The 11,780-nt window shown below is 42.6% G+C and overlaps 1 protein-coding gene and 1 long non-coding RNA gene across 2 annotated transcripts in view; both read left to right on the forward strand.

The window, feature by feature from the left end:
* Window positions 1–11,562, forward strand: part of C1QTNF2 (C1q and TNF related 2) — a 33,721-nt gene extending 22,159 nt beyond the window's left edge. The window contains exons 2-3 of the mRNA XM_077266124.1: window positions 6,022–6,279; window positions 9,592–11,562. Coding sequence (XP_077122239.1) covers window positions 6,030–6,279; window positions 9,592–10,244 — 903 coding nt within the window. The 5' untranslated portion in view covers window positions 6,022–6,029 and the 3' untranslated portion in view covers window positions 10,245–11,562. The remainder of the gene's footprint in view (window positions 1–6,021; window positions 6,280–9,591) is intronic.
* LOC143776610 (uncharacterized) lies at window positions 7,548–7,943 on the forward strand. The gene is made up of 3 exons (XR_013215876.1): window positions 7,548–7,672; window positions 7,753–7,811; window positions 7,905–7,943. It is a non-coding gene; the product is annotated as an uncharacterized LOC143776610 (long non-coding RNA).
* Window positions 11,563–11,780: the final 218 nt, after the last annotated feature.

Genomic DNA, 11,780 nt, shown 5'->3' on the forward strand with positions numbered 1-11,780 from the left:
CTAGGGTGGAAAATGCAGCAGCTACTGGTGAATTTCAAAAATAAAAATAGATGCTCCATACCATTCATTATGGCCCCATAGCTGTGCCACATAGTGCTCTGCACTGTTCATTATTGTCCCATAGCTGTGCCATATAGTGCTCTGCACCGTTCATTATTGCCCCATAGCTGTGCCATATAGTGCTCTGCACCGTTCATTATTGCCCCATAGCTGTGCCATATAGTGCTCTGCACCGTTCATTATTTCCCCATAGCTGTGCCATATAGTGCTCTGCACCGTTCATTATTGCCCCATAGCTGTGCCATATAGTGCTCTGCACCGTTCATTATTGCCCCATAGCTGTGCCATATAGTGCTCTGCACCGTTCATTATTGCCCCATAGCTGTACCATAGAAAGCTGTGCCATATAGTACTCTGCACCGTTCATTATTTCCCCATAGCTGTGCCATATAGTGCTCTGCACCGTTCATTGTTGCCCCATAGATGTACCATAGAAAGCTGTGCCATTGCTGCTGCTGCTGATGCAATAAAAAAAAAATGACATACTCACCTCTCTTGCTTGCAGCTCCTCAGCGTCCCGTCCCGGCATCTCTCTGCACTGACTAATCAGGCAGAGGGCGGCACGCACACTATATGCGTCATCGCGCCCTCTGACCTGCACAGTCAGTGCGGAGAGACGCCGGGAAGATGGAGCGGCGCCTGGCGTGTGGAACGTGAACAGGTGAATATGTAATACTTACCTGCTCCCGGCGTCCCGCTCCTTCCCCCGGACAGCTGGTCTTCATTGCCGCAGCCTCTTCCTCTATCAGCGGTCACCGTTACCGCTTATTAGAGAAATGAATATGCGGCTCCACCCCTATGGGAGTGGAGTCCATATTCATTTCTCTAATGAGCGGTCCCATGTGACCGCTGAACAGGGGAAGAGCTGCACCCGGAGACCGTGGGACTGCAGGGACAGCGCCAGGAGCCCCGGAAGCAGGTAAGTATGCCTCAGCGCCCTCTCCCCCTCACCCGCCGACCCTGCCGCCGACTGTGACTCGAGTATAAGCCGAGAGGGGCACTTTCAGCCCAAAAATTTGGGCTGAAAATCTCGGCTTATACTCGAGTATATACGGTAAATACATTTACAACCAGGCGCCTGCTAATGCAGCTGCTCCTGGCAGTAAAAGACAGGGGAATGAATGTTTAAATGTATAGCGCCCCCCATCGTTGGAATTTCTCCGGGGTCATGGCCACCAAGGGTAGCTGAGACCCAAGAGAACATGATTCGGGTCGGTTTTTACCGACCTCGGTGTTGCGATCGCCGTTATTAACAGTATAATGGCGACCGTAAAAAAAAAAAGTATGATTTTCCATTGAATTTCACTCTCCTCTGATGTGATCGCACATCAGAGGAGAGAGAAATAGGGTCCCCCGATCACCCCCCGGTACCTCTGGTGTCCCTGCATGGCCCCGTGAAGTCCCCCATGCTGTCGGCATCTTCTTCTGGGAGAAAATGGCGGGCGCATGCACAGTGTGCCCACCGAGATCTGCCGGCCAGCACCGCGGCAACAATAGGAAATTTTTCCTATTGGTTCATTTTGATCACTGTGATAGACCCTATCACAGTGATCAAAATATAAAAAAATAGTAAATAAACCCCCCTATATCACCCCTTAGTTAGGGAAAAATAAAATAAAAAAAATATTTATTTCCATTTTTCTATTAGGGTTAGAGTTGGGCTAAAGTGAGTTGGGCTAAAGTGAGGGTTAGGGCTAGGGTTGGGATTATGGTTAGGGTTGGGATTAGGGGTGTGTTAGGGTTAGGTTTGTGGTTAGGGTTATGGTTAGGGTTGGGATTAGGGTTAGAGGTGTGATGGGGTTAGGGTTGTGGTTAGGGTTATGGTTAGGGTTGGGATTAGGGGTGTGTTGGGGTTAGGGTTGGAGTTAGAATTGGGGGGGGTTCCACTGTTTAGGTACATCAGGGGGTCTCCAAACACGCCACCATTGATTCCAGCCAATTTTGCATTCAAAAAGTCAAACAGTGCTTCCTCCCTTCTGATCCCTGCCATGCACACAAACAGTGGCTTTCCCCCACATATGGGGTTTCGGCATACTCAGAAGAAATTGCGCAACAAATTTTGTGGTCCATTTTCTCCTGATACCCTTGTGATAATAAAAAAAAATTGGCTCCAAAGTAATTTTTTTGTGAAAAAAGTAAAATGTTAATTTTTTTCCTTCCACATTGCTTTAGTTCTGGTAAAGCACCTGAAGGGTTAATAAACTTCTTGAATGTGGTTTTGCACACCTCGAGGGGTGCAGTTATTAGAATGGTGTCACTTTTGGGTATTTTCTGTTATATTGACACCCAAAAGTCACTTCAAATGCAAGGTGGTCCCTAAATAAAATGGTTTCGTACATTTTGTTGGAACAGTGAGAAATCGCTGGTCAACTTTTAACCCTTATAAAAAAAATTATTTCCAAAATTGTGCTGATATAAACTAGACATGTGGAAAATGTTATTTATTAAGTATTTTGTGTGACACCACTCTCTGATTTAAGGACATAAAAATTAAAAGTTTGAAAATTGCAAAATGTTCAAAATTTTCGCCATATTTCTGTTTTTTTCATAAATAAACGCAAGTAATATCGAAGAAATTTTACCACTAACATGAAGTACAATACGTCACGAAGAAACATTCTCAGAGTCGGTGGGATATGTTGAAGCGTTCCAGAGTTATAACCACATAAAATGACAGTGGTCAGAATTGTAAAAATTGGCTTGGTCATTAAGCACAAAACTGGCTCTGTCACTAAGGGGTTAAGATTATTGTACTTGTTTTTTATTATGTATACCCCTTTTCACATGTAAAGCACCATGGAATAAATGGCGCTATAATAATAATAATAATAATAGTGACCGAATAATACCACATACAAGGCACAAATACTGCCACACCATGGACTGACCACATATTACCACCAAGTAGTGACCTATAATGACGTTGACATATGACATTATGCATAGGAGCTGTGTATACAGTGTACAGTTAATACAGTGACATTCTACATAGGAGATCTGTATATAATGTCAGTGTACAGGTAATACAGTGATCACCAGTGACATTATACACATGAGCTCTGTATATAGTGTCAGTGTACAGGTAATATGCAGTGATCACCAGTGACATTATACACATGAGCTCTATATATAGTGTCACTGCACAGATAATATAAAGTGATCACTGGTGACATAATAATAATAATCTTTATTTTTATATAGCGCTAACATATCCCGCAGTGCTTTACAGTTTGCACACATTAACATCGCTGTCCCCGATGGGGCTCACAATCTAAATTCGCTGTCAGTATGTTTTTGGTATGTGGGAGGAAACCGGAGTACCTGGAGGAAACCCACGCAAACACGGGGAGAACATACAAGTGACATTATACACAGAGCCTCTGTATATAGTGTACAGTGTATAGTGTCAATGTACAGGTAGCACACTGACTCACCGGTGACGTCTGTAGTTGAATTCCTTCATCTTCACTTTTCATCTTCATCCAGCGCACACCACCATCACTTCTTCCAGCCAGGACTCGTCTCTGGAGAAAATAAGTTATCTAGAGCACATTGCCCAATTTTTCCCCAACCTCTACACTACGCCAGATGAAGAAAAAAAGCGACTGTATCGCCCTGCATAGTAACAGGATCTCTCCTCCCCCACACTGAAAACAGTATCCTTAAAAATAATATCCTTTAGTTAGCTCCTACAGTAATAATATCCCACATTCTGGACCCCACATGTCCTCCAATTCAGGACCCCACATGTCCTCCAATTCAGGACCCCACATGTCCTCCAATTCAGGACCCCACATGTCCTCCCGTTCTGCCTTATGTCTATCCACACTGACCTAATGTCTCTCCAAGGGCAGCACGGTGGCTCAGTGCTTAGCATTGCAGCGCTGCAGTTCTGGGTTCAAATCCCACCAAGGACAACATCTGCAAGGAGTTTGTATGTTCTCCCCGTGTTAACGTAGGTTTCCTCTGGGTTCTCTGGTTTCCTCCCACATTCCAAAGACATACTGATAGGGAATTAGATTGTGAGCCCCGTCGGGGCAGCGATGATAATGTGTGCAAACTGTAAAGCGCTGCGGAATATGTTGGTGCTATATAAATAAAAAGATTATTATTTTTATTATTATATATTATTTTTTCACACTCTTATGAACATTGTCTAAAAAAAACTGCCTTTGCTCCCCATAGCGACCAATCACAGTGCTTCTTTCAGTTCTTATACTGCTGAGGTAAAATGAAAGATATGCTGTGAATGGATGCTATGGACACCACCACGCTCTTTTGGAAGCTGAAGAAGATCTTCTCTGCAACAGCAGCTAATCACAACACAGCGACCATTAATTTCTGACCAATCTAATGACAGCCACCCACAATCATCCATCAAAGGTCACGCAAAGGGGTCAAAGCATGGTGCAAGAAAAAGCCTATGGAGTCAGTGTTTGTGAAAAAAACTGCGTGATGGAATTTTTTTCTATATTTTTACTGATAACAACTACCGTATATAAAACTATGTAAAACTAAATAAAAATTAACTCTTATTTTCAAACGATTTTCCCCCTGCAGACCTAATTTAAACCTCTGCTCTTTTGGAGAATTTGGGTCCAGTGGGCGGCCCTATCAGTGACTGACAGCTATCTCTATATGCACTTATACAAAGGAAGCTGTCAGTCACTGATAGGACCACCCACTGGGCCAAAAAATCCCAGAAAAACCAGAGGTTTAAATGATGAAAATAGGGATTATACTGAATATTTTCCCACAAAACTACACATCAATCTGCTCAGCTCCCCCTGCTCTATATCATGGAGCCTGCAGGTTGGATGGTGACAGGTTCCCTAAGGCCAGTTTCACACATCCAGTTTTCACGGTCCGTTTGCAGACTTTGATTTTCAGACAAACTGCAGGTCTCCTCACTGGAATTCGATAGTGTCACGTTGCCATGAGGCTACTGAGTTTGGCTAAGGAGACCTGTGGCTGGTCTGGCCATTGCGTTCTGTACACGGACAGTATAACTCATACGTTTGAAGCAGAGCTAAGTTGTCCTACAGCCTGTGTAGCAGATTTTTGAGAAGTATAAGGCAATGAAGGAAGCATTGGTCTGACTGCGGACACCGCTGGGAAGAACTATGGGGGCACATCCAGTGTTTGCTCCGTAGTGTGGCTGGTGGTTTCCTTTACTGCTCCAGCTGTGTTTAGTATAGCAGGATTCCTGCTGCTTCAGACCTCAGGAGCACGTTAGTTATGTTAGGGTCACTTTTATCCGGCATTCATAGCTCTCAGGGTCACACTACATTTGTGGCTCTGTCAGGGCTGCCATGGGAGTTCCTGTAAAACAGGATTTGGATTGAACTCCCAACAGGGCCATTCACTATAATGAGGCAGACAGAGTCACTTTATGCTGTTTGGCCTCCATTTTGGCAGTGTCCACCTTCACATAAGCGTGGTCAACTGCACTGTGGCTAAATCCTGCTTACGGCGCTTCGACAGAAGCCTCGACAGCCACAAACTTGTAGTCCAAAAGTAATGTTAATTTGGCCTTAGATATATTGCCCTGAGAGACCAGCTACGACTGTCGGTGTCGGTGAGGTGAGTATATGTCATTTTTATTTTACAAGAAGGACTACTTTATTTATAAAGGGGCTGTCCAGGTAGTGAACTACCCCTTTAATAAACGGTCACTGTTAAAGAGGTATCAAGCCAGGACAGCTGAAAAATGTCACGTCATGAGGGTGTCTGACTGCTGGGACCGCCATGATTAAGGATCATTAGGCTCTTAAGAAATGACTGCAAGTAGAGATCAAGATTTAATTGGCGCTGTTGGAAAATTGTACAACCTTTAATCAGGTGTTTGGAAAGTTAGCTTTATTTGATACCACTTTGTCCACGTTCCTCATATTACAGAATCATATAAGGCTTTCTTCTAATGTGAATCATGTCTTTTTTTTTGCTGTCATCCTTACGTAGGTCCCAAAATGATGTTTCTGATGCTCCTCGCTTGGGTCGTTTATTGCTCAGCAGATAACCTTGTCAGCAGCACTGTTCGTGGAGAATCCCTCTACCTGAAAGGTTCCTCTCAGCTTTCCTGTAGTTTACCGGGACCCGCAGGGCCACCTGGAGTGCCAGGACATCCAGGATCAGCTGGCATTATTGGAAGAATGGGATTTCCAGGAAAGGATGGCAAAGATGGAAAAGATGGAGATAAAGGAGAGCAAGGAGATGAAGGTAATTAGTGTTTGCTGTAAGGGCAAGTTCCCACAAATGCAAAGCTGTCCTAGTCACTTCTGGCAGAACTCCCATAGTTGTGAATGGAGACAAATGCACATTTGTCACCTCTCCAGTCACAATTATCATGGCAGCAGGTGGAATAGAGATTCATGCTGGTCCAAAAAGTGGGATCCACATATAGATATCTATGAATATACTGTGGATGTGTAAAGTCTATAATCACTGCAGTCATACCAGGAGATTTGCTTCAAGTGATTTTTTTATTTATAGGTGATAAGCGACAGGCAATATTGACGTTTTGGGCACACTGTGGCCTTGATCACAATGTAGCTGAAAAAAATGAAAAAATATATATATATAATTTACAGTATATACAGTGAGTCGTATCATACATATTTACAAAGAAATTGAAAACATGTCAGGTAGAATCAAAGCGAATAAGTAGGGTTATTCACTGATCACAGTTGGGTAAAGGACCACGTATCATTGGTGCAAGAACATAAATCAGAGGCTAAGTAAAGATGGAGTTATAGTTGTATATCGTAGTGAGATGGAAGGATAAGAGCTAAACAGATGAAAGAGGCCGACATACCGTTCTAGTGGTGCATCAACAAGTCGTACTCGTGCATCCCCTTTGGGAAGAGATATAGTGGTAGGTATGTCCTGTTAGGAATAATAAAGTATCGTAAATCCCTTCTTTTTTTATTCTGTAGATGGTTTTATTTATAATGGATACTGGGTGGAGTGGTGAAATGAGCAACACATGCAGAGCAGGAGGAAAAAGAGAAAAGCGGCAGATTGTCAGTGGTGGGGTATAAGATAATTGTCAGTGGTGGGGTATAAGATAATTGTCAGTGGTGGGGTATAAGGTAATTGTCAGTGGTGGGGTATAAGGTAAGGCAATATATATAATATGTACAGTGATTATGAGGTATGTAGAGGGAATGGAGCGGAAGGAAAGAAAGAAAAAGTGGCAGTGTAGAAAAATATAGAATGAAGGGGGCCAAGTTTATCACAATGGATGAAGCACGTACTGGAGTTTGCAAAATTGGTATGCTCAGTGGTGATATAACTAAAAAATGGGAAAAAAATACAATTAGATGAGGATACTGATACCTCAGGTGTATCCACGCACTACATTATATTTATGTCCCCATGGCAACAAGTAAACGTTGCATTGCGAGGACACGCAGCACTAGGAAACTCCTCTCCTTTCTGTGCATGCGCCGGCAGTCTCCGTCACTTCCTGTCACCTGACCGGCCAGCGCTATATACAGCAGGGTGCACCGGCCATTGTACCTTCTCCTCCCTTGGGCGCAGACCTGCCAGCCCTCCAACTTAACCCCCAACATTGGCTTTTACAGCCACGGATCTCCAGATACCACCGGATGTAAGCCCTTCTTCATTTTAGATAAGTACCAGCCTATATACTACCATTATAGTTACCATTACAATACTTTTACCCTACAGCTTTGAGAACGCATACCAATAATAGTACTGCGGCTTCGTCATTACCTCTATTGAACGTGGTAAATATGTATTTCCCTATTTATTGCCTACATATATATCTAGACTGTCACCATCAGTATCCTCATCTAAGTGTGTTTTTTCCCCTTTTTTAGTTATATCACCACTGAGCATACCAATTTTGCAAACTCCAGTACGTGCTTCATCCATTGTGGTAAACTTGGCCCCCTTCATTCTATATTTTTCTACACTGCCACTTTTTCTTTCTTTCCTTCCGCTCCATTCCCTCTACACACCTCATAATCACTGTACATATTATATATATTGCCTTACCTTATACCCCACCACTGACAATTACCTTATACCCCACCACTGACAATTACCTTATACCCCACCACTGACAATTACCTTATACCCCACCACTGACAATTACCTTATACCCCACCACTGACAATCTGCCGCTTTTCTCTTTTTCCTCCTGCTCTGCATGTGTTGCTCATTTCACCACTCCACCCAGTATCCATTATAAATAAAACCATCTACAGAATAAAAAAAGAAGGGGTTTACGATACTTTATTATTCCTAACAGGACATACCTACCACTATATCTCTTCCCAAAGGGGATGCACGAGTACGACTTGCTAATGCACCACTAGAACGGTATGTCGGCCTCTTTCATCTGTTTAGCTCTTATCCTTCCATCTCACTACGATATACAACTATAACTCCATCTTTACTTAGCCTCTGATTTATGTTCTTGCACCAATGATACGTGGTCCTTTACCCAACTGTGATCAGTGAATAACCCTACTTATTCGTTTTGATTCTACCTGACATGTTTTCAATTTCTTTGTAAATATGTATGATATGACTCACTGTATATACTGTAAATGATTTTTTTTTTTTTTTCAGCGACATTGTGATCAAGGCCACAGTGTGGCTGAAACGTCAATATTGCCTGTCGATTATCATCTATAAATAAAAAATTCACTTGAAGCCAATCTCCTGGTATGAGTGCAGTGATTATAGACTTTACTTATGCATGGGATCATTGATTCCGTTCACTAGCACCGTACATCCAAGCATAAGTCGTGTGCTAGCCATTTGATTCTTCTATACTGTGGATATGGCATAATGGTCTATAATGAGACATCCCTTTAAGGGGAAGCTTCACCTCGAGGAATACTCTTTACCTGCAGCTATAATGCTAATCTGCAGGTAAAAAGAGTTTTAATCTTGTGTAGTTGGCTTATTGGAAAGACGGCTGGTGAACAGATTGCATGAGCTAATACTTTTATAGTGACAGGTAGGGGCCTAAGAAAGGTTGAGGGCCACCTGTCACCATGTCAAAAAGGCCCAGTTTGGGTTCTTGTTTTATTCCTGCTGCTCCCCTGAGTATTATGTTTTCTTTTTTTCTTTATTAAAATCTGTCAAACGGTTACAGAGATAAGATCCTGTTTATATAGCGCTAATTTTTAAGGTCTTTACAAGGAGGTGTGGCTGACGGGACTCTGTGGGGCGTGTGACTAAGCTGCTCTGTATTATTATCCTGTGAGCCACACCCCCTTGGTAAAGACCATGAATGTTAGCTCCAAATAAAAAAGGTCCATATCTCTGGAAAAAGAATGGTAGAATGAAAGGAAAACACAAGCAGAGTATTCAGGGGAGCAGCGGGGATAAAATAAGAGCAAACAATGGCCACTTTTGACCTGGTGACAGGTCCTCTTCAACTGTACAATTTACAAAGCTTTAGTGAAGGGCAGTAATCCAGCCAATGAAACGGCCATGCTAAGCTGAATGTGCCTGCCCTCATCTAATCCAGTCAATATCTTCCTTCCTTAGGTACTCCTGGTCGGGTTGGAAATCCAGGAAAGCAAGGAGGCAAGGGCAAGCAGGGTGCCATAGGAAGAGCTGGCCCAAGAGGACCCAAAGGCATCCGTGGTGATCCTGGAAAAGTAGGAGAAGGAGGAATAAAGGGCCTAAAAGGAAAAAAAGGTGATACAGGAATGCCTGGACCATGTAGCTGTGGGTCCAAGAAAGCAAAGTCAGCATTTTCTGTGGCAGTTACAAAGAGTTACCCAAAAGAACGTCTGCCCATTAAATTTGACAAAATCCTCATGAATGAAGGAGGGCATTATAATGCAACAAGTGGGAAATACATATGTAGCATACCTGGCATTTATTTCTTTACGTATGACATCACTTTAGCCAACAAACACTTGGCCATAGGTCTGGTCCACAACGGCCAATACAAAATAAAAACATTTGATGCAAACACTGGGAACCATGACATCGCCTCCGGCTCCACCATACTTCCACTCAAGGCTGGAGATGAAGTGTGGCTACAGATTTTCTACTCTGAACAGAACGGACTTTTCTATGACCCATATTGGACAGACAGTTTATTTACAGGATTCCTCATTTACCCTGACCAAGAATATATGGAGGAAATAAAGAAAAAGATCAAGGTCATAGAAGCAAAGGATGCGAGCTGAGGACTGGTAAAGATGCTTCTACTCAGTTATGATCAAGGACTTCTTGTTCCCAGAACTGGATCACTTTCAAGCATTTAACATGTATTGTTTCCTGTAAAGAAATGTATGATGTATTGTCTGGATAATGCCATAAACATCTTACCGATGAGGGTTGCTGGCAATGACCCCTCCAAACCACAGACTCCTCATTATTGAGACCACAAGATAGCACGTTTCCCAAGCTCTGTAAGGCTAGAGCTATGTGGTCACACTGGGTGACATCAAGATGGCGACGTTGCTGGATCAAATCCAGCAAGTTTAGATGTTTGGCAAATGTGACATAGTCACGTTAACTTGTGTCACAAGAAACCTCATTTGATATCATCAGTTGCGATTTAGCCATGAAGCTCCAGCCACACGCTCAGTATTTGGTCAGTATTTTACCTCAGTATTTCTAAGCCAAAACCAGGAGTGGGTGATAAATACAGAAGTGATGATGTGTTTGTTGGCAGATATGCAACAGATACAGACTTATTTGTGTGCAGGAGGAGTTTACGCTTTTCTGACAGTAGATGGCGATGTTGTTACTGTTATATGCTTAGTTGAATGTAATGCATATACATGTTGTACTTTGGTTTCACTTTCTCTCTGTTAAAAGGCCCTTCAGACTTCCTGTTATGCTGTATTAAGAAGCTGATGCATGTACCTCATGTTCTGTGTAGATAAAAGTTGAATTACCCCATATAATCTACTCTCACAAGTTTCTTCTGTGACCAAACTATGCAACAGTATTTCTATTATACTCTTCTTCTGATTGTTCCTCTCCTGGTTTTGGCTTATAAAGACAGAAGTAAAATAGTAATCAAATACTGAACGTCTGAATATGGGAATATAGCCTAATGGTGATTTACACTCATGGATGACAACTATAGAGGGACAAAAAGATTTGTGATGCCCTGGTTCATTGTCCTGTTCTGTTCTCCGTGGCAGCCAGATCAGAGCAGTCTGCACATGCTCAGTCCACCATCCTGGGCACCTCTTACATGCGCAAAGCCCAATGACATCATGACAGGCTTCACACTATGACCCCATAACATCAAAGAGCCTAGTAAATGCTTCAGGTGCCTTGGATGTGGGGCCGAGGATGACGGACACAGACGTGAAGACTGTCCAGGTCTGGCTGGCAGAATGGAGGACAAGACTGGACATTGGACCAGGGTTGTGCAATTATTTTTGCTGAACTGTAATGACAACTTCTACTTATAGAATACACTCAAGATCAGTTTTCAGGATCAGTAGTTTCCTTGTATTTGAATGACTAAAAATAAATTGCTCTTTTTATAAGATTTTGGTGCTTTTTTATGTAGACTTGATGAGGCTAGTGTACTTACTTTAAAAATCAGAATGGCTGTAATATCCCCTTTGAAAGAGTTCCTGCTTGATATTAAAATACATATTTTATGAAGGTTTTGTTCAGCTGTTAGATTATGTTTCCATGCTGGGTATTTGGTGATTTTTTTTATGCTGCTGATTTTCTGCATCAATGATGTAAATTAG

The sequence above is a fragment of the Ranitomeya variabilis genome, chromosome 5 (genome assembly GCF_051348905.1).
Source record: "Ranitomeya variabilis isolate aRanVar5 chromosome 5, aRanVar5.hap1, whole genome shotgun sequence".
Lineage (NCBI taxonomy): Eukaryota > Metazoa > Chordata > Amphibia > Anura > Dendrobatidae > Ranitomeya > Ranitomeya variabilis.